At 51.2% G+C, this 26,737-nt stretch overlaps 1 protein-coding gene across 1 annotated transcript in view; it reads right to left on the reverse strand.

Moving 5' to 3' along the window:
* Positions 1–26,737, reverse strand: part of TIAM1 (TIAM Rac1 associated GEF 1) — a 142,876-nt gene that overhangs the window by 52,482 nt on the left and 63,657 nt on the right. Inside the window, exons 3-7 of the mRNA XM_058824750.1 lie at positions 23,753–23,931; positions 17,476–18,464; positions 6,215–6,665; positions 3,984–4,156; positions 856–1,080 (exon numbers count right to left, since the gene is read on the reverse strand). Coding sequence (XP_058680733.1) covers positions 856–1,080; positions 3,984–4,156; positions 6,215–6,665; positions 17,476–18,453 — 1,827 coding nt within the window. The 5' untranslated portion in view covers positions 18,454–18,464; positions 23,753–23,931. The remainder of the gene's footprint in view (positions 1–855; positions 1,081–3,983; positions 4,157–6,214; positions 6,666–17,475; positions 18,465–23,752; positions 23,932–26,737) is intronic.

Below are 26,737 nucleotides of genomic sequence, written 5' to 3' on the forward strand. Positions count from 1 at the left end.
GACAGCAGAATCAGGCATGGCTTCATCAGCCCAGCTGCCAGCAGCAGCGTTTCTTGGTGTGTGAACAGCTGTTCCCCAAAGCATCCCCCAGCCATGGCCTGGCAGCCTCCTGCTATCCAAATCTCCTGGAGGCCAGCAGACAGCCCATGCTGGACCTTAGTGGAGCAATGGTGCAGCTAAGGCAGCAGCACAGCTCTCCAGGGAGCTCCCATCAACCTCTAAAAGGCCTTAAACCCACGCTAGGGACTTTTTATCGGAATTCAGGACATCCCTGCCAGGGGGGCTCAGAAACCTTGGCACAGAGCCCAAGACACCTGTGACTTTGATTTTGACCCATGGAAAAAATTACCAACCTTATATGAGGATCTGCAAGCCACAAAAGTCCAAGTAGAACAATAATTAGTTTGTCATGGGGTGAAAAACAGATTTTTGGGGTTTTTAGAATGGGGGTTCAGAAGGCAAGATGGAGGAATCTGGGCACGTCCAGCCTTTCTCCTCCTTCTTGGCCTCCATCTTCTACTGTGATGGTGGCACTTTTGGACTGGTTTAGAGTAGAAGCTCACTGTCTAACATAGATTATAGGTATTGGGGAGTTATGGTAAATAATGTACACATGGATTTTAGTATAAAAAGATAACTGCTGCCCTGGGGGCAGGCAGTGTGCCTCTGTCTGACCTGCTGAACGGACCTCAGCAGGCCAGAGAAATAATTTTACAGAAAAGATACAATAAACAACCTTGAGAATGAGAATAGAAGAGTTCTGACTCCTTCCACCACCAGGCTGGGAAAAGAGACTTCCCAACACATCTCGGTGTTGCTGTGACCAGCAGAATCCCCGAGAACTTTTGAGTTCACCTGATCCAGTATGGTCTTCTTCTTCTTGGAGTCTGTGACGGAGGACAGCTGCATTTCCCCCATCTTCTTCATCTTCTCGTCCATGTCGATCTTCTGCTCGAGCTTCTTGATCTCGGTCTTGAGCAGCTTGAGGGTGTCCTCCTTGTGGTGCTGCCGTGCCACGGCGGTGGCGCAGGCCGAGTGGATGGCCGTGATCCAGTTCTCCAGCTCCGTCTGGCTGCACGTCTGCCCAAGGGGGGAAAGGCAAAGAGCTCAGCACCCTCCTCCAGACTGATGAAACTGATGGCAGATTAGCACATGCAACTCCAAGCAGGTTGCTCTGCCTTTGATCTCCAGATTCAAAGCCTTAAATCCACTTATGTACACCCATCATCCCATTTTTAACTCTTGGAATTACACCTCTATCTGTGCTTTGCAGCTGGGGGGGGCTTCCTAGCAAGGTCTCAGCAATCACCTCCCTGGCCATCATTTCTAGCTTGGCATTTAGCCATGGATCTAGACTCCAGCTCCTAAGGCAGGGAATGCACCACTGCTGTGCCCTTCTCAGGATGGAGAGCTTTTCTGCCATGCAGCAGTTAGCAATAAATTAATGGCACAAAATGTGACCATGAGAAGTATGAGTAGCTTTATGGTGGTGCACAGACAAACAGCTTTTTGTTTCTGAAGGTCTTAAAGCACTCTGAAGACACCCCTGTTAGCATTAAAGGCAGGCTCATCCTCATTTCCACAGCTCTGGCACTGTCCCTTCCCAAGCATGGACATGGCAGTTTGGGCAAAGGGAACATTTCTCCTTGCTGGAAGTGTCCAAGACCAGGCTGGACAGGCCTTGGAACAACCTGGAAGAATGGAAGGAGTTCCGAGCCATGGCAGGGCATGGAACTGGATAATCTTTAATGTCGCTTCCAGCCCAAACTACTCTATGAGACAGCAGGCTGGAGCATGAGACACCAGTACTTCTTTCTGGAAGAGAACTATTCTGATTAGAGCCTTTTGACACACAAAGAAAAATCTTTCCAGATTCTTCTTTCCAAAAGAAGAAGTCTTCTTTCAAAATAAGAAGTCAATCTAAGGCCTTTTACTAAACTCCATTCCTTTTTTACAGCAGGTCATGAAACAAAGTCTTTGTGTGAGTGTCAGCCTGTGGCAATAATCACACTGGTATTTGGCTGGAAAAGTAGCAAGGTGCCAAACCACCTTGTTCTAATTAAACCTTCTGATGATGGCTGATCTATTAATAGACAGCCCAGCATGACTTCTCCACTTGCTGGGGAAGATGAGGAAGGTCATCCTCGCTGAGGTGACAACCAACAGCCAAGGATGAAGCTAAGGAAAGCTTCCCAGAGAGGCCCAGCTGGGCCTCACACTGGTACTCCCAAACTTTGGTGGCACAGGGGTGTCCCACAATGACACCACTTCTCTCACTCAGGCTGTAAGCCCTAAGCAGAAGCAGGATCTGCTGCAAAAGCACAGACAGCCAAGGGCCATTGCTCTGAGGGCATTCCCTTCTCCCCTGCTTCCCTGGCAGAAAGGACACATCACAGAACATTTCTGGCAATAGAAATGACTGAATTTTGCTTGAAAAGGCTCAGTTTTGCTTCTTCCCTATACAAAAACCTACCTGTGGCACAATGACACTGGGCTCTGGGGGGAAAAGCTTTGGGGTGAGTCTGGGAGCCCACAAGAAAAACACAGAGGGATTCTTTGTAAGGATATGCAGGGCCAAGACACAGGGAATGGCTTCCCACTGCCAGAGGGATATTGAGAAGGGATTCCTCCCTGTGAGGGTGGGCAGGCCCTGGCACAGGGTGTCCCTGGATCCCTGGCAGTGCCCAAGGCCAGGCTGGGCACTGGGGCTTGGAGCAGCCTGGGACAGTGGGAGGTGTCCTTGCCCATGGTAGGGGGTGGAACAAGGTGATCTTTAAGATTCCCTCCGACCCAGGCCATTCTGTGGCTCTGGGATTCCCTCTCACCTGGAGGAAGGTCTCCAGGTGCCAAAATACTCATCCCCTTCCCAGGGAAAACGTGAAGGAGAAAGGGGCAGGGCAGTACTACAGAAGGAAAAATCCCATTGAGGGGGCAGGGAAGTTAGCCCACCAAAAAAGATGGGTTTTTTCAGTCAGACACTCAGTCCCTCCAAGAATCAGAAGGGCTTTTCTTTTTGCACCAGTTTGAGAATGCAGCCCTTTGCAAAGACAGCTGCAAGGCCCTACAACACTGTATAAATTCAGTTTCTTGCTCTGGAATACAAGGGAGTGATGAAGTGGGGACACATCCTACCCCAGAGTAGCTTCTGACTTAAGAAGGCAAGAAACTCCATTGTCACTGGAAAGAGAAATAAAGGGATTCCTCCAGCGAAGAAAACTGAATCACAAGTGAGGAAATGCCCCCACCTCAGCACGTGCTGCCAACTGCAAATAACAGACTGTCACACCCTGGTTAGTGCCAGCCTGACATAAGAAAGGGGATGACAACCTAAACATCACTCAGGGAAGCAGTGGCTACCAAATGACAGAAATCTCTTCAAGTGAAACACATCAACTAATCTATGGTCTTTGATGTAAGCCCTGGGATTTTTTTCTTTAAAGTACCTAGTGAAATGGAGACATTTCTATTTCCTGATTAAAGAACCAAAGCCTGCACTTCCAGTGTCCTCTGGGGCAGCAGCAAGGTGTGTGAACAAGGGCCAGCTGGATTCTGCACCCCTCTGGGAGAGCATCTGCAGATCCAGACATCCCCTTGCACTTCCAGCCGCTCCTGGTCTTGTCAGCCCCTCGAGCACTCTCCCCTGACACAGAGTGGCACAGCACTTGTAGTGCCCAGCTGGGTGTCCTGTGGGGTCACTGGCTTGGTCTGTGTGCTCTAAGCATGCTGCCCAAGCTGTTTTTACAGGGGTGCAAGAGCATTTCTCCATTCTTTGCTCCAGCCATCTACACAAGGAGGGTCCAGCCAGTTATTAAAAAAGCAGATTTGACACTGATCACATTCAGCTCATGACCCTCCTCTAGTGCTGCCAAAGGAAAACCCCAAACCTCCGGCAGTGTTTGGTTTTTCAGGATTTTCCACCCCTCTCACCCAGAGCTAGATGCCCTCCTTGCTGGGAAACACAAAAAACCTTTGCAGAAGCCAACCTGGAAGAGGAAAGCGTCGCCAAGGGAGTTGCTGAGGCAGAAGACAAAGTCCTTTTTGGGGTGCTCAGGCACGGCCTGCACGATGCTGTTCTCCACCCAGACCGCGTGCTTGGGGATGCTGTTGTGGTCAATGCCAGACCTGCCGTCCGTCTCGTAGAAGAACAGCGTGCAGCCTGCAGGAGACAACGAGCAGCAGCTTCAAATGTTCTGCTGGGTTTAGTGCCAGGCAGGCACACCAGGAGCTGTAGGGCACAGTGAGCCCTGACCCCAGGCTGCTTTGTTCACCCTGAGCTTAGTTCTCCCCAGGACTGCCAAAACAGAAAGTCGCAAGCAGTAAAATACATGCCCAGATGAGAAATAGTGTAAGAAATCACAAATCTGGGGCTGTCCATGGTCACCCCATCACACAGGGGTGAGATGCTGGTCCCCTGAGGGTGACAGCCAGCTGTGAGCCAGCCCTGGGAGTAGACAGACCCCCGGGCATGGCCCAGCCTCACCTCTGCAGCTGCAGTCCCCCCAAGGCAAACACCAAGCCATTTAATCACTGCATGCAGACAGGAACTAGAATTAAAATGGGCTGGGATGAGCTGTGCTTGCTGAAAGACTGACGGACAAAAAAAATCTTAGCTGGGGCCAGCAAACAACCTGCTCGGTGTTACAAAATAATCTGTACGATCCTCCCGGGGAAGGAAAATAAAGTGCAGAGCAAGCGTGCAATTTGGGAGATTCCAAAAAGAAAGGGATCTCCTCCTCTCCCACCTTCCCACACCATCTCCAGCTGCTTACAGGCTGGCACACAGCTGCCGTGTCACTGGAAAGGGATGCTCTGGTCACTGGAAAGAGAAAGGGGTGCTCCAGCCTCCCAGAAAACAATTTGCAGCCAAACAATGGCTGCTGTTGACTTCAAAGCCCCGGTTAAACACTGCCAGTATCGAGGCACAGCAATCCGAGGAGTTAACACTCCACTTGAGCCAAAGCACTTCAAAACAACAGCACTCCCTGCTCATCCTTCCCCTTTCTTCTCCCAGATGGCCCTTTGTTTGCAGCCCCTCACAGCAAGACCTTCCTGCCCCCTCCCAGGAGATCAGGGCTGCGCTCCCCTCCCTCCTCCTCTCCCCCTCCCCAGCAACCCCAAGGAAGAGCTGGCTCCAAACTTTGCTCTTGGCTTTAAAATAGCGCTGCAAATTAAAAATAAACATAAAAATAAATAAAAGTTCTCTAGGAAGAGCTCTCTGTGGGGAGGGCAGGGTTTGACCACACTGAGGCTTCTGGGTGACCACACCTAGAGCAGGAGATAGGGCTTTGGGCACAGCACAGGAGAGGAAGGCCAGTTTCAAAGCTCTGGTTTCCCATTTCCCTGCTGATGAAGCACATGGAGATGAGTTTATGAGTTTATGAGTTCCTGCAACAATCCAGAGAGAAGAGGGTCTGTGGCCCAGGCAGCTGAGGAGGGAACAGGAACAGGCCTTCCCAGACATTTTCCCTGTGAAAGGCTGTGAGAAAGCTCAGAGAAAGACTGAAAACAGTTCTTAGCCGAACTTGCTGCACCTCTTGCTAGGAAAATGTGGAATGTGTTATGGAGATTTGTTTACCAAAGGGTGGTGGTGTTTTGGTTTGTTGATCAGTGAAGTCAAAGCTGTATTGGACAGGCTGGAAGGGGTTAGGGGTTCCTTAAGAATATAGTATGAAGATAGCATAGAAGAATAAAGGAATGGTTCAGCCTTCTGCATCATAGAGTCAGAGCTAATTACAGCTGTGTCACGGAGACGCCTGAGGAGACAATGGTGCCCCCAACGTGATGTATTTATCACCCCTTTATGGAGTTGCTCAACAACCCAGAGCACCCACCTGGGCACACCCCTGCCCCTCTCAAAGACACCCAGAGCACCCACCTGGGCACACCCCTGTCCCTCTCAGTGACACCCAGAGCACCCACCTGGGCACACCCCTGTCCCTCTCAGTGACACCCAGAGCACCCACCTGGGCACACCCCTGTCCCTCTCAGTGACACCCAGAGCGCCCACCTGGGCACACCCCTGTCCCTCTCAGTGACACCCAGAGCACCCACCTGGGCACACCCCTGTCCCTCTCAGTGACACCCAGAGCGCCCACCTGGGCACACCCCTGTCCCTCTCAGTGACACCCAGAGTGCCCACCTGGGCACACCCCTGCCCCTCTCAGTGACACCCAGAGCGCCCACCTGGGCACACCCCTGCCCGCCATCCCCGTACCTTTCAGCGACACCCAGTAGTGCTTCCACTTCCTGCGCGTGGCCGACTCCACCTTCTTGTTCTTCTTGTGCACCAGGAAGTTTTTGACGGCCAGGGCCCCGGCCTTGCGCACGGTGCCCTGCGCGGCGCTCAGCAGGATGTCGGACTGCCCGGGCGAGCTGAGCGTGCCGCTGCTCTGCTCGTCGCTCAGCGCCGAGCCCGCCTCCTCCAGCTGCTCGCTGTTGGCCGTGCTCATCTCCAGCTCGCGGCGGAAGTTCTCGTAGACGCCCTGGCGCAGCCCGTCGCCGCCCGCCGAGCTGCTGCCGCTGTCGCTGCCCACGAAGGCGCGCCCGGCGGGCGGCGAGTAGCTGGCCGTGGTGGCGTTGGAGCGCCGCGACAGCAGCTCCGTGTCCGTGGCGGCGCCCTCGATGCCGCTGTCCGTGAACTCGCTGCCCTCGCCCGCGTTCACGTCCTGCGAGGGACAGAGACATGGGGTGAGGGGACAGCTCAGCCAAGAGCCTGGGTGTGACCGTGTTCACAGGGGGCCGAGGATAAGGGAAGAGACGAGGATCTGACTCCATGTGTCAGAAGGCTTGATTTGTTATTTTATGATATATATTATATTGAAACTATACTAAAAGAATAGAAGAAAGGATTTCATCAGCAGGCCAGCTAAGAGTAGAAAAAGAAGGAATGAATAACAAAGGCTTGTGGCTTGGACAGAGAGTCTGAGCCAGCTGACTGTGATTGGCCATTAACTAGAAACAATCACAGATCTACCTGTTGCATTCCACAGCAGCAGCAGAAAAGCAGTGTTTACATTTTGCTCCTGAGGCCTCTCAGCTTCTCAAGAGGAAAAATCCTAAGGAAAGGATTTTTCAGAAAACGTCATGGCTACACCTGGGTGCACCATGGTTTTTCTCACCTCCATTTTTTCTGGCAATGGAAATCCCTTGTCTCCTCTTGTCCCAAAGGCAAACAACTGGAGGAAAAGGTGGCAAACAGGCACTGTACACCTCAGAGAGAAGGGTGAAGCTGCCTCACGCATTTCCCTCCAGCTTCACTGTGTTTTCAACATTTAACATCTCACAGCTCCAGGGCTGTACACCAGTAAATATATAAGTTATTGTAATGGAGTTTATCACTTAAAATCATGCTTTGTTAAAAACATATAAACTAAAAAACACACAAAATAAAAAATCTTTTTCTCCTTAGACCCTAAGCACGCGTGTATGTCACATCCAGCCTAACAATGACACCTGACTGCTGCAGGGAGCCCCTGCAGGTCCACACTTTGCCCTTGGGTCATCCAAGGCAAGATTCCTCCTTTCTGGAAACAAACAGCTGGAGGAAGAGGCATGGTATATTTCCAAAAGGTGGAGGCAGAGCTTCCAGCACAGGTTAGCAAAGACCAGTCCCACGTGCATCGCTCCAGGTGGTGCCTCCACAGCCTTGGCAATTTGGAATCTGAGATGCAGCATCATCTGTTTACATTAAGCCAAGTTAACAGTGCTAAAGGTTTTGCAAAGGGAGAACATATGGTAGCAAAAACTGGCAGCGTTGAGAAAAGCAGCGCCCAACCCACGCATTTTGAGGAGAAAACATTGATATTGTGCATTCACACCTACAGACGAAGATACATTTCAGACACCCCAAGGCCGACCTTTGAGAATTATGTAACCAAAAAGGCTCTGGTTGTTTTTTCCTTCCTGACAGGTTAATGTGGCTGAGATTACTTCTGTTCTCATCACAAACTGTAATGATGGGCCATGTGATATTCCCCACCAAATCCCACAGACCCTTCCTGGTCCCCAAGAACTCGCAGTGCAAGGATCAGAAGAGACAAGAATACAGCCAGTTTGAGCAAGACAGGAGAAAACCCCACTGAATTGGGGTTTTGAAGGCTGAGACTCAGCTGGGCCCTGCTACAAGGCTAGTCCCCCCAGGGGGATGCCCACCACCACCTCGGTATTTGCAGGCATCTGTGGCAGATTTCAGAGGACAAACAAAGGCCAAGCTCTGTAAATATTTTAAGTATTTGGGCAAAGAGGATGCAAAGAAGCGAAAAATATGGCCAAAACCAACAGGAATTTCAACCTCTACCTCTCCTGCAAGGGCAGCTAGCTCTCGATTCACAAGTTAAAAAAAAATTTTAAAAGATGAGTTTCTGAGAAGAGGTAGCAGAATGGAGTATTTATTTTGAGAGAAAACAAGCTTCCAGATGTTGGTTCAAGCACCAGTTTTCTTTGTATCCCAGAGCAGCTCTGTGCAAACAAAGAAAGCCTCCAGCAGCTCTGTGTGAACCCATCCTCCTGCGGAGCAGGGAGAGCTGAGGGGCAGGGCAGGGCTGACTGAGTTTCCAGGCATTAATTTGCAATGGATGGGCCCGTGCTCTATAAACACCGCTCCCCAGGGGACACGTGGAGTCCAGCTGGAAGAACAAGCACTTCCTTCCCTGCTGAACGAGCGCAGCTCTGCTGGTCCAGCTGGTTACTGGATGCAGCCAGGCTGCTCTGGCCAGGCCAGGGCCGCTCTGCTGCTCCAGTGTGAATGAGCTGAGCAGGGTTCCTGGAAGCACAACCCTGTCCCCACCCAGAGCAGCTTCCACAGCCACACGTGCATCCAGTGCACTTGGTTTTGGGAAGCCAGCTACCTTCACACTGACAGGCAACAGGTTTACATTGGATTTTGGGAAGGGATTGTTCCCTGTGAGGGTGGGCAGAGAAGCTGTGGCTGCCCCTGGGTCCCTGCAAGTGTCCAAGGCCAGGTTGGACAGAGCTTGCAGCAGCCTGGGACAATGGAAGGTGTCCCTGCCATGGCAGAGGTGGCACTGGATGAGCTTTAAAGTCTCTTCCGCCCAAATAATCCTATGATTCCATCATTCTATACAAAAAGTATAGTTAGTTCCAAAATCTTAGCTGAGACAACTTAGCATATCTGATCCTCTAGTTAAAATAAGTTGATTTAAGAAAACAACTACTAGAACAGACCGCCAACTTGAGGGAGACAGGATTTGTAAGGCTACAGCCTATTCAGACGACCTTGGTGAGACATCGTTTAAACTGCCTCAGTTTCCCTGTCAATAAATGGGGCTTATACTCTGTAACTAATGTATGAGCATATCAGCTTATAAAAACAAGTAACTTGCAAAAAAACCTCAGGGATGGAGCACTCAGAGTAAATACATTTGTTATACTTGCCCATAAGGTTAAACTGTAGCACAATTTGCAAAGATCTCCACAACCTTAACCACAACCCAAGTGACAGGCTGGACTCGAAAGAACTTTTCAGTGCAAGGCTACAGCCCTGCTCCCTGCACTGCCCTTTCCACTCCTCAACACCCCTTACCAAAGCCTTGTGGGCAGGAGAAGGGTCTGAGCAGACAAAGGTGGGAGCAGAGATGCTCAGAGCTGCCAGCACTGCTCTGCTCTATGAAATGTGGTGTGGAGGGAGCCTCAAGAGGAGATCAGGGCTGGGCTTAGGAGGGGATCCGTGGCACGGCCCAAGGGCTTGGAGGAGCAGCACCATGGGTGTCCCTGAGGTGCCCAGGGGCTGTGGAAGGAGGCTGAGCACACAGTGCTGAAGGGAAACAGGAAGGAGAGGTGCCCAGTGCACAGAGATCAGCCCTGGAACGAGGACCACAGCCGGGCTGAATGGGGCCATTGTCACCACCAAGGCCACGTGCCAGCAGCATCCCAGTGCAATGAAGTGGAATGAGTTATCACAGCCCCATCAAGTGCAGGGAGCAGCTCAACTGCTGAACCAAGTGGGTAAATAAAGTGCTGCTGCAAGCATTAGCTACCCACTTAAACACAGGCTTGTTTCTCCACATCAACACGGGGGTTCAGGCAAAACAAGCAAAACAAGGCAGTGGGGAATAGAGCTGTAATGCAGAAACTACATCAGGCTAATGTACCTGGTGCTGTAGCTCTGGCACATGCTCACATGGTACTCACACCTCTGCATGTCTGCTGCAGCCACATCTGGTAAATAATTCTAGCTGAATTTAAAAGATAAACAGAGAAAACCTCTTTGCTTTAGGAAAAATGTCTACATCCCGCTAGCAAAAATCAGGGGAGGAGCTTTGGGACAGGTTCCAAGTGTCCCCATGTTGAACATACCTGGTGCTGGCCTCTGCTGGAAGAAAGCACGGGATGGGACAAGCCTTGCCCAGCTCTGGCTCATGACTGGGCACACTCTGGGTGCCTGCAGGAGCTGCACTTCCACCACAGAAACTGTCACAGCCTGGGTGAATCACCTCCTCCTGCCCCACCAGCAGCACTGATTCATGGGCATTGGGGCTGCTTTAGTAGGAAAAATCTTACTTCCATAAATAGGAGCAGTTCCTCATGGTTAAAACTCCTTTCTGAATGAAGCATTACATTAAAAGTCCAGCTGAGTGGGGGTTTTCCTGGCAAGGGGCTTCCTCCAAGCCAGTGCCTGTCCTTTGTTCCCTGTCCTGTTGAGCAAGAGAGCAATCAGTTGCTCACACTCAGCAAGAGGGATTGCACACAACCTGTCTGGCTGCTCCTGAGGCAAGCACCACGGAATACATTTCAAAAGGGCCAGCAGCCTGATGGTTTGCATGCTTTTATCTGACTGCTGTCCCTTTGAAGCTCCTCTCTGGAGAAAGATTGGCCTGATAAGTGTTTTTCCCTTCTTTTCAGTACTGACTCTGCCATCATTTGATGGTCAAGGCATGGCTTGCTGCAAATCCAAATTGAATCCTTTCTCCACAGTCACTTGAGAAGCAGAGATAAATCATAAATCATGAAATGAAACCTGAGTGGCAGAAATGCTTTGATTCCTACTTCTCTGCACTCACTGCACTGGGGCAGCAGCTCTTGAGATGTCTGAAAGAGTCGAAATTTTTAAAAAGTTAAATTTAGAAAAAATAAAATAAACAAATCCTTCCATGTGTGATTAAAAGCTGCTCAGGGTAATTTAATAAGCAAGCAGGTTCGGGTCACGGGTCTCTGAAATCAAATTTGCTCCTGACAAAAACGGACTGGCCCAGACCTCCAGATACTCCCCCTGGCAATGAACTGCAGCCTTGTGATGAAAGGATGAGTCACAGCCACAGGTGTCTGGGCAGTAATCCCTGGGAAAGTCTCAGGGCTAAGCTGTCACCTCAGCTCTAGGCACCAGGCTTGGCAGCACTTCTGGCTCACTGATGCCCCAGATGTTTCCCAGCCAGTATGTGGCAGAAAGATCATCCCTGTGCTTCCCCAAGGAACCTGCCTTTCTTACCCTGGGTGCCCTAAAGGGAAATCCTGGACACACAGGGACTCCTGCAGCCCTGGAGCTGTCAGACATGAAATGCGGAAAATTCAACTGCCCCCACCAGCTCCTCCCTGGCTTTTGAGGGGTGCTAAATCCACAATTCCATGAAGGAGAATCCAGCCCTAATCCCCTGCTGCAGTGTGGTCCCTGCCTGCAGCTCCTGACACCTGCACGGATCTGAGGTGAGTTCCCACCTTCCACACCCTCAGTTCTCGGGTGCTGCAGTGTTCAATGCCTCTGTTCCCAAAGAAGGAACCCCAAATCCACCCTGCCCTCAGTTCTCAGGTGCTGCAGTGTTCAATGTCTCTGTTCCCAAAGGAGGAACCCCCAAATTCACCCTGCCCTCAGTTCTCAGGTGCTGCAGTGTTCAATGCCTCTGTTCCCAAAGGAGGACCCCCAAATTCACCCTGCTCTCATCCCAGGACCACCCAGCTGAAGGAGTTTCCAGAGGAACTGAGTTAGCCAAAAACTAATAAAGGCAGCCAAACTGCGATCGAGTTAAACCAAGGGCAGCGTGCCATCAAAATCCTCCCAGTTAAATTAAAACACAGGGTTGGGTTACTTTGTGTTTGCGGAAGCCAAGAAGAGGCAATTCCTCCTGAGAGGGTAGAAATGGGGGACAGCTGCTAGAACAGCAGCTTGAAACCCAAACACATCACCTGTGAGGAGCTCACCTGAACAAGCACAGGCTGCAGATAGCAGGCAAATAATGCCTGTCGTCAGGGAGGAGAACCAGGCACCCCTGCACACACTGCAAAGGAGCATTTACACGGGAAGGAGCACTCCTGCAAATTGCACCCGTGTAAGTGAGCACAGCCCAGCAAACAAGCAGCTGGGGCAACCTGGCTGTGATTTCTAAGTGCAAAATGCTTGGAAGTAAGAGCATGCAGGGTGTAGAGCTTCCCAGAGAATACAGCTATTGCCAATGTTGTTATATACACTTCAGATGTATGAATGACAAAGTCCTACTGTTTAAAAAAACACGCCTGAGTGGAGCTAGATCAAATATCAGGGCTGGTGATTTGATTTCCCTTGGCCTCCGGCCGAGAGAGAGGGAAGAAAAACAAATTAAGGTCTTTGAAAAAGTATCAAAATATTTGCCAGCAAGACCAAAACACCAATTTTCACATGCTCCTTTCCCCGACAAGGCTGGGGCAGCGCTGTGTGCTCTGAAGGGAGTGACTATTTGCTTTGAACTATCCCGACTAGGAAATACCTGATCTAATCTCCTCCATCTGGGTGACAGGGCAGGAAAGACCTCTCTGAGTCTGCCTCTGAAGCTCTCTGATCCAGCCTGCCTCGCCGAATCCACTTCCAGTCAGCCAGGCCATAAACAGCTCGTTGGGTCCAGGCATTCCAGGGCTGTGGCCAGGAACCAAGATGTGGACTCCTGAGCAGCTTGCCTTGCTGCAAGCCTGGGCTGCCCCAAAAAAAGAATGGTTTCTGTTTCCCCCAGCCTGTTTCCAGCCCTTCCTTGCCCGGGGGCCTGGGCTGAAGGCAGAGATATTTGGTTTTTCAGGCTGGCTTGCCCAGAGTCTCAGCAGGTGACCAGTGGAGCCCTGCTCCTCAGTGGGATCCAACTGAGCCAAATAGTCCCAGACCCAGCTTTTGGGAGCCAAACAGTCCCAGTCCCAGCTTTTGGGGATTGGGAACGTGGCCTGGGCTACACTGAGCCCTTGGGAACCATCTCTGAAAGGGGCTGGAATCAGTGAGCCCCGGAGTGCAGCTGCCAAGCAGCAGCACCCTGCTCTTAGCTACCCACTAACCTGTGTGCCAGCAATCACCACTGAATTGGTGCAACTCTGTCTTTAGTTCCTTCCTCCGTTCCATCTGGAGTCAGACAGCTCAGATTAAAGGTCCATCTGATTGGGAATCACACCTGGGCTGGAAACAGCAGTGTTTTCCAGGCTACAGGCAGCATTCCTTGAGGGGAGCAGAGCTCCAGCTGCTGGAGATGCTCTGCTGGAAAAGCCATGGCTGAGGAGGGCTGGAAGAGCAGGCTGGGAGGCCACAAGTGCTCTGCAGAGAGTGAACAGGATGCAGGGGAAGCCAGAAGCAGAAGATTTCAGAGAAGAGAATCCATGGGGGACAGGTCTGCCCGAGAGCCTTGGATGCATTCCTTGCACAGGAAGGCTCCAATCTCTAACCTGCTGGATTTGGGGAAAACGCCCTGAGGGAAAATTCACCCCACACTCCATCTCTTCCTTTCCCTGAGCAGTTATTTGGGGAACAAGGTACTGGGCTGGATGGTGCTTCCTATGTAGCCCTTTTCCATTTTGGGGCTATATCCTCAAAGCCACAAAATGATTTTGGGAAAAAGTTCTTTTACACAACTTAAAAGCAAGTGTCAGCTCTCTGGAGTTTAGCCATCCTACAGAACATAATGGAACACTGTAACCAGTTATGAAATTCCCTGAGACAGTAAAAAAATAATATCAGCTGGAAAGATTGTCTCATTTTAGACTGGTTTCCCTGTACATCCTGATCTCATTCCCACAAACCCCCTTGGTTTCATCTCCTGCATAATCTGCAAAAATTTTAATGTAGGACTTTTTTTTTTAAGGTTTGAAATCCCAAATTCCTGCAGGCTACCTAGAGAGGCCTAAAAATAGTAATAAATGTGAAAATTGGACAAAAGGGGATTTACCACGCCAAGGACACAGCCTGGGGCTGGCGCTGAAGCTTCCACATGAGTCAGGCAGCAATTTGTTCCTTCTCCCCACTCAGCTTCACAAGGAATATGGAATAAGGAGGTGGCAAGACAGGCCTGGAAGGGGCACAAAACCATACCTCAAGGTTTTCATCCCTTAATTCACAGAATCACAGAAGGGCTGGGTTGGAAGGACCTTAAATCCCATCTCATTCCACCCCTTGCCAAGCCAGGGACACCCTTCACTGTCCCGGGTCGGTCCAAACTGGCCTTGGACACTGTCAGGGATCCAGGGGCAGCCACAGTTTCTCTGGGAAATTCCCTCCTTGAAATGTCAATCAGGGCTCACAACAGCAGGCGGGCGTGGGGTACATTTGTCCCTGAACGTCTACCAGTAGGAGGAGGATGGGGAGGAGGCAGTCTCCTGCAGGCAGATGTTTAGCTGCCCCAGGACACAACAGGGCTGCTAAATAAAATCTGGATCCCACAGAACAGGCTGCGGGATCCTGGGGATCGCACAACCCACAGTCAGAACAAGCTGTATCCAAGCTCGTATTCCCGGAGAAAAGGGTGCAAAAGGCAGCCAATGAAGGCCTTTCCACCTACACCAGCTCGGCTCCAAAAGCCAAAGCGATCCCAGCAGGGCTCCCCGGGAAGCCTGGCTCAATGGCACAGCGCTGGGAAAAGCAGAACTGCTGCGTGGGAGCCCCTGAGCCACCCTGGGAGCACTCATCACTTGTGCACATTGAATAGAACTGGCTCTCCATGGGGAAAAGCTCCCTCCCTTTACTGGAGAGGGACTCCCACCGTTCAACTGAAGGTTTAAATTTGGATGGGGAGACATTTTCCTCCCCAGTTTTGGTGTGTTGTGTTTTTCACTTTAATGTAAACCACGTACTTGTGAAGAACCCACGGATAAGGCATTAGAACAAAACATGTCCAGCCATGATTCTGGCACCTTCCTTCTGGGATGCACTTCTCCAGGACAGCTAGTGAGAACCTGCAGCAAATTTAACTTACAGGAACCATGATGGTGCTCATGAGCATGCAATGGAATGATGGCTGGACCTGGGAACCAAACACCAGGGCACAAGGCTGTGCCCTCACACCCTTCTTCAGGAACTAAACCAGTCAAAAGTCAGCCACCAGTGATCATCAGGCCCTTCCAGCACCAGGGCAGCTGAGACTAAAGAAACAGGCAGATATCCCAGCTACAGCTTTCCAAAAAGTGGGAAAAAAACCCACAAACCACAGGCAAACACAGCCCCAAAGTCCTGTGAGGACTGACAGCAGGGATCTGAGCAGAAACTTCACTCCTGGCTAGGAGAACCCATTAGGGACTCCATGGAGCAGTGACACCTCACTGGCCCTGAAGCCAAGAGGGAAACGGCATCCAACACCCCATTACACTTGGCCCTGGGGCACCTTTGTGTGGTGGCCTCATGGCCCTAAGATTTAACAATGATTTTGTGGGATCGGGATGGGGGAAGCAGTTTAAAAGGCTGGCCAAAACACACATTTACAGCAGGAAGTGTTTTCCAGCACGAGGACACACATGGCAGGCACCGGGGCAATGGGGTCATCAGGAGTGTAAAGATAAAAGCGCTGAAAGACTGGGAGGGCAGAGGGAAACAAAACTGCCCCAAAGGTGCCCAGTGCCAGCTGGCACAGGCCAGCAGAATGCCAAGGAGCACAGTAAGGGCAGGGCAGTGACACAGCCTCACTCACACCAGCAGTGCCAAGGAAAGAGGAGCAAAGGGCGAGACTGCTGCCTGGGGACCTGCTGCAGACACAGACTGGTCATTCCCTCCCCTCACCCCATCCAAAGCCACCTCACCAGGCTCACCAAGGACTCCTTTCACTTTGTGTGCAAATCTGGACTTCATTTCTGCCTTTTCAAACACATAATGGCAGTCATTTCCCTAAGCTTGCTCAGGCTAGGCTGGGGCTGCCATGACTTCATTTCTGACAACTATCTTATACTTACAGGATGCTGCTGGGATTAAAGACTTGGGAGGAGGAATTCTGACCTTTGCAAAGCTTTAATTTTGTTGAATTTATCCATGGTAATAATCACTGCTAAGACTCCTTACAGCCATCATCTCCTGTCTCGGGAGATCCATCCAGTGAAACCAGCCCCACGAAATAATTTCCCTGGGTATGGCTGAGGCCTCACAAAATACTACTTAAATTCCAGACTTTCACTACATGCCTCAGAGGAATCTTCTGAATGCCAGCATAGGCACCAAGAAGAGAAACAAATGCTTGGCTGTTCATCACTGACTCTATTCTCTTTTTCCTTAAATACCCTCGAAAGCAGGCTGCACCCAACAGTCTTCAGGAAAGCTGTTAGCTCCAAGGCTGCCAAAACCCTTTTTTTTCCCTTCTTGTTCTCTAGGTTTTTATCCTGCCCTGGCACACCAAAGGCTTTTCACCTCGGAGAGCAAAGAACTGATTTGGAAGAACAAAGCTGCTGTTGTGGCTGCTGCAGCATCTGTTTCAGCATGCCAGTTTTATATTTAGCAGCAGCCTATGTCCCCAGATCAAGCATGGCCAGGGAGTCCCTGAGCAGCCCCATCCCAGCACGAGTCTGGGCAGGGTTTGGAACTCCTTCCTGCCCCTGTCTACAACTAACCTGCCAGCAGAACCACTGCCTGCAGCCTGGGGCAGGAACTCCCTCAGGCAGGACAGGGAAAAGCATGGAAAAATGTAAGAAAGGCCCAAAATTACAGGCCTGGTGTCTGGAGTGCAGGAAGCACACCTGACAGCCAAGCTTCTCTTGACTCTCTGCGGTCCCTGGCTCAGAGAAGCAGCATCTTCTCCACACATCTCCATGCCCCATCATTTCTCACTTTACAGCAGGCCTGGCAGTGCCAGTGCTGTTTCAGGGAGATGTTTTGCACAGACACTAACATCAGCTAATTAGAAGAGTGAAATTTCAGCCCAGGGAGGGTCTAGCACGGAGGGGAAACACTGACAGGTTTTTTTCTTTGCCTCCAGCCACGAGTGCAGGCAGGGGAGGGCGACAAGGCAGGGAGGGCAGAATGGGGGACAGCTCTGCAGAGGAGTGATCAGCTTTGGCAGTTACCCTGGGAAAAAAGGAACCGTCAGCACTGCAAAACACGCAGGGAAATCTTCTGCTGGCAAATGCACATTTCCCCTTCTCAGAGGCAGTGAAGAGTGCAAAAGGTCCAAGGAGAGCTGCAGATCAAGGAGGGACAGTGATGGAACAGAGCCAGCCCTGGAGACTGACTAGTTCTGGAAGCATCTCTCTGCTCGGAAAGGAAGAAAACCTTCCTCTATAGGCCCAGCCCAGCAAATGCCAAAGCACAGCAGAAAACGGCCTTACCTGGGTGGTTTTCGCCCTTCTGCCTTGCATGCTGCTGCTATGGCTCATCTGAGGGTTGGAGGCCCCCTCGGAGAGGCAGTGGGACTTCCTGCAGGGCAGCGTGTTGTAGTTGCTGTAGGAGGAGGGCGTGTCCTCGGCGCCCACCGAGGCCATCTTATGGCCGCCCAGCTCGGGCATGTCGGACACCAGGCTCCGGCAGTACCCTCCGAAGGCGTTTCGGGGCCCCCCGTTGATGGTGGCCCCGGGGGTTTTGGGGGAGTACAGGTCACTCATGGAGTTGGCCCGCTGGCAGGCCACCAGGGGCTGGGGGCTGCCGCCCGCCTCGGGGCCGCGCGCCACCTCGGCCTCCTTCTCCTCGGCCAGGCCCAGGATCTCCTCGTTGCTGGTCAGGTGCTCCTGGCTGAGGTCGGAGAGCGAGAACTCCAGGCTGTCCTCGCGCCAGATGTCGGCCGACTTGGAGCGCTTCTTCTTGAAGGCGGCGGCGTCGGCGAAGGCGGCTCCGTTGGCGGCGTAGCGCAGCGCCCGCGCGTCGGCCTCGGCCAGGAAGGGCGGCTCGTCGCCGTAGAGCCGGCTCTCCTCCGAGTCGGGCACGCTGTGCACGGAGGCGGCCGTCAGCGCCGTGCTGCTGTCCACGCTGGGCGTCACCGACGAGTCCGTGTGGTAGGAGACGGGCCGCAGCGCCATGTCCACGCGCTCGGCCCACGTGGCGCTGCCGAAGTCCTCCAGGCGCGCCTCGGCGGCGGCGAAGGACTCCAGGCCGTTCTCGGCCAGCGACTGCGGGATGCTGGGCGTGCTGCTGGAGCGCGTGCTCACCTCGGAGCCGCGGTGGTGCACCGCCTTGCCCGACGAGGCGTGGCGCGCCCGGCGCGAGGCCTTGCCCGAGAGGCGCAGCGAGCGCGACGTGTGCTTGCGGCCCAGCGCCGGCTGCTTGTCCCCGTACAGGGCCTGCTCCACGCTCTGGCTCTCCGCGTTGCCCATGGCGTCACGGTCTGCAAGGGACACAGCGTTAGGGGAGGGAGGCACGCGGACACCCCAATGCTCCAACAACTCGTTTTTAATTTAATTAATTACCCAGCCCGTCCCAAAACCCACACCGCAGATTCTCGCAGGGACTGCCCTAACTGCGGCGATAATCCCACAGATTAATTAATGACAGGAGCCAGCGGCTGCACCAGCAAACCTAGAAATGCAGTTAAATCAGAAGGTAGCAAACAGCCACACAAACTTGTGCAAACCAAGAGTGCAGAAGAGCGAAGGACTGAACCCTGCAGCTCGGTGTGAACTAGAACCAGTTTAGCACCACAGTGCCATCTCAGCTCTGTGCGCATTCACCCGACCCTCAGCATCAGCGCCGCCATTCCAGCCAACAGACTCAAAAAATCAACAGCTCTTGTTTATCTGCAGGTAACAGATGCTGACAAGGAGAGGCATGTACACCTTTAGCTGAGATTTCACCTTTTTTTTGGCTAGGAACTGCAAAGCAAAGCACCGAACAGCAAAGTACAAACCCACCCGTTTGGCAGCGAGCTAATGACAGGTTTGATTTCTGGAACAAAAAAACTGTGCAACATTAGGCAGGTACCGAGAGTCCCCCACAAGAAAGCCATATTATGAAAAATAAATCAGCATGAGTGACTCAGACTAGACAAAAATAACCTCTCCTTCCCACTCCCTCAGAAGCAGATAAGCAGATCTGAGCTCTTTGATCTGAGCTGGAACGCAGGGACGGGGTTGGTGTCCCCAGCCCCAGCCTCCTGCATTATTCAGCTGTGCATGTCCCGCCGTGGAACAGGTTTCCCATCCAGGAGGTGGGAGTGATGATCTGATTCAACCTTGGGAAACACTTTGAGGTCTGTGATCTCACTCAACAAATGTCAGAAATATTTTATCAGTAGTATTGGGTCCTTCCCCTCTGGCCTGACAGCAAGAAGAAGAAGAAAAGTAAATGGCAAAGTTCAAAATTAAATCCTGAATTACACACGAGACAACTACATAGAGAAAAGTAGTCCATCAGTCTTGAAAAGAAATTCCAAGACAAAACTTCTTTGTTTTGAGGCATTTCCATCAGTTTTGGTTGAAAATAAAAACCTGTCCTGACAGTAAAATAATCTGGAGTTTTTAATTTCTTGGGGCAATTTCCTCTCCCTTGCCAGGATGCTGGTGGGTACTGACCCAGATGCTGGCAGAATGAATGCAACCACCCATTTCCCCTCACCATCTGTATACACACAATTGCTGCTGCACAGAACTGAATGAGCCCCACATAAACACATGGAAAGTGAGGAACTGATGGCACCAAACAATGGGACAGCACGGCAGAACTGAGCTCTGCACTGACACTTCTGACCACAGCAGGAGGACTGTGCCTCTGCTTCTCTGCTCAGCAAAGCTCCTCGTGGCTGAGGCTAGAAGTCTGTTCAGTGCTGGAGCAACAGACAACACCATCAATATCTGGGCATTTCTGCACTGAACATAAACACAATTGCAGGTGAAATAAACTACAGCGGGAAATGCCCTACATCTACAGAAATGAATGGCAGAACTCCCTTTGGCTGACATGACTTGTTTAGAAAAATAAAAGCACTGAATAAAGGGCAGGTTTAAATCTTAAAACAAAAATGAAAAAGACAGCTTTATCAATCCCTAGACAAGGGTTCATTATCTCCCAAGAGCTACAGCTCTTTGATACAGCCTGAAAAACCCTCAGCCAGCTTTTGGCTATTGAACATTTTAAAGCACAAAACCTGCATCTTTTCTTCTGCAGATATCTAAAACAAGCCCTCAGTGCTCCCATCCCACAAAAGAAACCCTCTCAGGGCAATGCTTTCCTGCTTTGGCTCCTGCTGACCACACTTCCATCTCGGGGGATTTTCCACCCTTTATCCCCAGCCATCCCTCCCATCTCACCCTAAGGAGAATGAGCAGTTTTTCAAGTCCTCTTGAAACCTGCAATGGTTCTTTACCTTCCAAGCACACCAGGCAAGATTTCCCCAAGCCAGACAAGCAACAGGAGCACAAGTGGGCTCGGTGAGGAAAGGAGCAGCAGCTCAGGCTGCATCCCAGAGGAAATAACACTCTCCTGGAAAGAAGGAGGGAACTCTTCCCTCCACAGAAGGAATGCTCAGGGAGTGATTTCACACAATGAAGTATCTGCTAGAGACTGGCAAGAAGTGTCAGACTTCAAAGCAAAGAGCCGACCCTTTTTCAATTCAGTGGATTGTTGCTTTGGGTGAGGAGTCTGCAAATCCACAAAGGGCTGTCAGTGAGCCCACAGCTCACTCCTGCACCCTGGCAAGGCCCTGCCTGATCCCACTGAACTCCCAAACGCTGCCCAGTGCCTGCATGACATGCAAGACAGTGCCATCCCCAGGTTTGTCACCATGCCCTGGCAGAGCCCATCTCCATGGGACAGGCAGGACACAGCTTGGGTGGGACAGTCAACTCCACCAGGTCAGGCTGAGGGGCTCCTCAGAAAGGGACACCCCCAAATCCTGCCTTGTCACCCCATTTCTGCCTCCCTCCTGCACAGCTGGCTGGGCATTCCCACCAGCTACCCTGAACCAAATCGAGTGCTCGTGCAGCAGAGTCCACTAAAACAGCAGAAAATAAATCTGGGGGAAAAGAAAAACCAACAAAATGAAAAGCTTAAAAAGCTTATTAGTTAATTTTGCTGAGCTAGTTGGCCTGGCACGTGCCAGAGGCAGCACAAGGGTGTCTGTCTGGGGACACAGAGGGGACAGGAGGGGACAATGCCTCTGGAGAGTGACACCTCCTCGTTTTTGGCAGCAGGGAGCCGAGAGGGCAGACGTGGAAGGCAGCCCTGAGAGGGGAACTGGCCCTGTACAGACTCCAGCATCCCCAGAGCAGAGCTGGGCAGGGCAGGGGAGCCCCAGCCTCCCCCTCCCACGGGGCCACAGCAGACACCCTGGGGCAACAGCGGCTCAGAGTGCTCGGCTACGACTGCCAGATGCTGCCTGTCTGTGCCTTAACTGCATTCAGCACACTCCGAGAAAAAAAATCTGTATCAAATTAAGAAAATGAGTAATGTTAATGGGAGCTGCGTGCAAGCGCTGCTAGGACAAAGGCTCCCCTTGTTAGCTCGGCTGCCAAACGCACAGGCCACCACTACAGAGCCATCAAGGTACCACCAGGATGTGACACAGATGCAGTGTGACACATCTGCATGCTTTGGACAGGTCTGTGGTGGTGGGAGCAATCTGCTGTGAGTGACCCTGACCCTCGCAGGGGCTGTGAGCACGGCTGGCTGGGTGTTTCCAGCAGAAAATGCTGATTCATCAGAACCCAAACTTTTTGTGGGAACAGAGGGCCTCTGACGAAATCTCTCTTTCTCTCTCTGGGAGGGAGAGGCTTGAGAAGCAGAGCAGGGAGGCAGGCACGTCTCCTGAAGAGGCACCAGCACCCTGCCCTGACTCAGGCACTCACAGAAGATGCAGATTTGTATCTGCAGCCCCAGCCAGGCAAACAAGGGGTGGCAGCTCTGCCTCCACATCCCCAAGAGGTGGCCTGACCATCCATCCCCAGAAATCCTGCTCCTTCCTGGAAAAACATCAGAAACTTCAACAAAGCCACCTTTAAGCCAGCTTGCACATCAAGAGACAGAACAGAGGGCTGAGATATGCTTTTTGAGAGCTCAAACTTCAGATTGACATCAAGACTAGGCTGCCAGCAGGGAAAGCATGAATTCTGCAGGAAGACCAGTGTTCCTTAGACTGGGTATGTGGGAAAAGCAGCCTGACCTCCAGCTGAACTGCTGAGGTTTTGCTGGATGACTCTTACATGAAACGGTTACACATAAGTTATCACATTCTAGATGACCACTGATGATGGCCCACTCAGAGAACACAATTTCCTTTTAAAACAGTAATTCTCCTTCCTCTTTCCCTGCTCCGATATTAAATTATTTCTTAAAATAATTACAAAACCAGAATACTCATTTCAATTAAACCTATGTTACTAACCCCTGAACCCACAAAGGGTTGGACAACTAGACTCCAGGAGCATATCTGAAAAATACTGAATTTCCAACCAAATTTGAAGCACCTCACAAGACAACAGATTGCAAATTTAAAATTAGATTCTAGTGGGAGGCCCTGGTGACAAATCTGTATTTTTCTCCTGGAGCGTAGCTCGAAGGCTGTGAGAACCAGAACAATGATCAAATCCACAGCGGGCAGTGAGCCTACAGAAATAAACTTCTGCTAAAATCTGCCAGCCAACAACAAAGATTTCCACTGAACTCACCAGAACCACATAGAAAAATGTACAAGACTAATAACCAAGTGTGAACACACACATTTTCTTGTAATTAAAATGTGTTTTTTTCAAAAGGGCAACAGAGAGGCTGAAATTCCACAGAAAGCCTTGGAGTTTCTCAGAAACTCCAGCGGCGTATTTCATTGTTTTCACATCAGAACCCCTTAACCAGACACTCCTTTTTTGTGAGCCGCTCTCACACGTGCTAAAGCACAGGATGGACTCCAGAAAGACTCCTGTATTTCACTGTTTTCACATCAGAACCTCTTAACCAGACACTTCTTTTTTGTGAGCTGCTCTCAGAAATGTCAAAGCATGGGATGGACTCCAGAAAAACCCCCATATTTCATTGTTTTCACATCAGAACCTCTTAACCAGACACTTCTTTTTTGTAAGCTGCTCTCACACATGCTAAAGCACAGGATGGACTCCAGAAAGACTTTCACATTTCACTGTTTTCACATCAGAACCCCTTAACCAGCCACTTCTTTTTTGTGAGCTGCTCTCACATGTGTTAAAGCACGGGATGGACTCCAGAAAAACCCCCATATTTCATTGTTTTCACATCACAACCTCTTCACCAGCCACTTCTTTTTTGTGAGCCGCTCTCACACGTGCTAAAGCACGGGATGGACTCCAGAAAGACCCTTGTATTTCACTGTTTTCACATCAGAACCCCTTAACCAACCACTCCTTTTTGTGAGCTGCTCTCACACGTGCTAAAGCACGGGATGGACTCCAGAAAGACCCTTGTATTTCACTGTTTTCACATTAGAACCCCTTAACCAACCACTCCTTTTTGTGAGCCACTCTCACGTGTGTTACAGCACAGGATGGACTCCAGAAAGACCCAGCTCAAGTAAGAGGAGGAGGGAGGGAGGGAGGGAGGGATGGCACCCTCGGAAAGCCCAGCCCAGCAGCCAGCCATGCAGCTCATCCCTCACCCTCCCAGCAGCCCAGAGCCCAGCGGAGCCCTGCAGAAACACGAGGGAGGCACCTGTACCTTCCGAGGCAGTCCCGGTATCCAGCGCAACCTTCCCCCAGAGAGCTGTGGCATTGAGAGGTACAGAATTGCAAGTGACCCCAAAGGGAGCAGTTACTGGGGCTGCAGAAGCTGTCAGCACCTGCCACTCAGGGACTCCATCGCTCCCGCCTCAGAGTCTATGCCTACATGCCAAAAACCTGGGGAGAAAGGGGAGAGAAACAAATCAGACAGAGCAGGGTTAGCAGGGAGGGCTGGACAGAGCACCTTCTGCAGGGGGCTGTCATCAGCACTTACCTAAGGAGCACCGGGCAAAATTCAGATGGTGCGAGCTGATGGTGGCACAATAAATGGAAAACCCAGTCAAGCGCCACCAGCCACGGGATGTGGAGAGCTCCTCTTCCCAACCAAAACCCCCCAGACTTTCACCTTGCCTTGCTGAGGCCGGTCTGTCTGAGCTCAGGGCCAAAACCACACCCGCACGTGAGGATGAGCACCAAGAGAGGCACCTTTCAGCAGAGCAGGCTGAATTCTGGCAGCAAGGGGAGCCCAGCCACCCAGGAGGGTTCACAGGAGGTTTCCCTGCAGGCTGTCCCACTCATGGAAAGGGAGGTTTGCCAGGCAGGGATTTCACTGCCATTTGGAGCAGAGCATTTACATCTGGCTTTGTGAGCAAGGCTTCTCAGGTTAATTGTGCTCACAAAAGGGCAGATACAAGAGATCAGTCTGTGCTCACCTAGACCTGAGACAATCCTTAGGACAGTCCTTCAGTCAGCCACTGAGCTCATGTGGGCAGCAAATCCCAGCCCTTTCCAGGCCTGGTACCGCTGGTGAGCATCCTTGCAAGGAGCCCAGCTCCAGTGCAGGCCTGGCAGAGGCTGAGTGCTTTCCCAACCCAGCTCTCACCCAACCCAACCTTCTCCCAGCCAGGCACCAGCACTAAAACATCACCTAAACACTGCACACAAACTTGGGAGAGTTACAAACTTCTCCACAGGTCCCAAGGAGCAAAAACCTGGGGAGGGATTACTGCTGCCCTTCATGTTCTTGGAGCTGCTTGGTGGGGAAAGTGTGATCCTCACTCTTGGCTGGATTTTCAAAGGAGATGAGAGTCACTGGCTCTTTTTAAAATTAAAAATGTTCTTGTTTTCCTTCTCTTCCTTCATGTTCCCTTCTTTGCTCCCTACCTCCCCCTCTTCCCCCAAGCTGTTGGTAGAGATCTGAAAAGCAGTTCATGAATTGCTCAGGAGCTGGCAGAAATTAATAAAATGAAGCTCATTTATATTGAAATGGACTCATTATCATGCCAGCTGCCAATGATTTCCAAGAGGGGAATCTTGCTGACAAAAAAGGTCCTAGAGGCAGGAGGCTCCCCACCTGCACCCACCACACAGGGAGCAGCCCTGCCACGAGCACTCCTCACCTCCAGGAAAGGCAATTGGGACCATCTCTGCTCAGATCTGCCTGCTGCTACTGCCCCAAAAAACCTGCCCAAAAGAGGAGCAAAGCAAACACAGCCCAGCATTCTGTCAGATCTTCCAGCCTGACGTGGCTTTGGAAGAGTTTGTAACTAAAATGTGCTCCAAAGTGACATCCTTTGCCATGAACAGGTGAGTTCTGGGCACCAAGCTCCTCCAGAAAACAAGGATTTATCATTATCCATCAACTCTTTCCTGAAAAGTTTTGCTCCATTTAACTTTTCCACCTCAGACAGTCTGTCCTAAATTAAAGCAATTCGTACTTTTCAAGAAGAACATTTGTTTCTCATACTTTGTCTGACATTAACATGCACTGGAACAGTCCTCAGTGTCCTGGCTCATTCCAACAGCCCAGGCTCTGCCACAGCAGAATTTCTCGAGTTCCCCAGCAAAGCCTCCCTTCCAGCAAGGTCCTGGAAGGTCCAACAGGGCAAAATGCGATTTCCCAGGAGGAAGGGCTGAGGGAAACATGAGCACAGCCCCATCACTTCCTTTCCAGCACAGAGCCCTTTCTGCACACATGTGCTCCATGGATGCTAGCCAAGGGAAAAGCTGACCAGTGACCCACCAGCTTGTTCTCAGGGGAGACGGACATTGTAAACATCAACACGTGGAACAACTGACCTGATTTAAAAAAAAAAATCAAATAAAGCTTTTTCAACTTCCACACTGGAGACAGAACATCCCTGTCAGCACTGAGTGCTGCTGATGCTCAGACACGTCCCTGGTGTGTGTGAGCCAGCCCTGCACACGTCAGAGCAGCTCCCGCGCTCTGGAGGCTGCAGGCAGCACAGCTGTATTTACTGCACAGCCACAAAACAGCTCCAAAACCAGGCCGAGGGCTTCCCACAGGGCTGCCAAGCCTGGCTGGGAGCACAGGAAACCTCCATGCATGGACTGAACACAGCGAGGGGAGCAGAACAGAGTAAAGGAGCACCTTGTTGTTCCTCACATCTGCTGCCTGGGATTCCAGGTACAGCACAGAGCTCTGGCTGCCAGGGGCTGCAGCAGTCTGCAGTGCCAAGAGTCTGGAGAAAAATCCAGCACACCTGCTTTCTGTGTGCTTGACAGCATGGACAGGATGAAAAACATGGAAACCGTAGCTTTCTAAGAGCCTCTTTTCCAAAGCACAGCCCTTCCTTTCCAGAATGAAACAAAATCACTATGCAAATACATCCCCTTGTCCAGTGAACAGGAAAAGTTGGCGAGAAGGACGACAGCTCTCTTTCAGTTCTATTTTTACTTTTTCATTTTATGAGGCATTGCTTTTGTCAGACTTCAAATGCAATCAGTTGGCTGCTTAAGTAAATCTTCATGCAGTTTGGAGAAACCCTTGGTAACTCCACCATCAAGCAGGATGTGCGTACAGAGACAGGAGCAGTAAGCACTCCCTAGAGAAACCATTCAATGTCCATCAGCAGCTCTGGGCTGAGTTCCCCACACCCATGATCCCAGTTTCACACCACTGTAACTCCAGCGCTCAATCCCATCTCCTGAAATGGACAATCAGGCCCTTGCTTTGTGACTG

Source organism: Ammospiza caudacuta, chromosome 2 (genome assembly GCF_027887145.1).
Source record: "Ammospiza caudacuta isolate bAmmCau1 chromosome 2, bAmmCau1.pri, whole genome shotgun sequence".
Lineage (NCBI taxonomy): Eukaryota > Metazoa > Chordata > Aves > Passeriformes > Passerellidae > Ammospiza > Ammospiza caudacuta.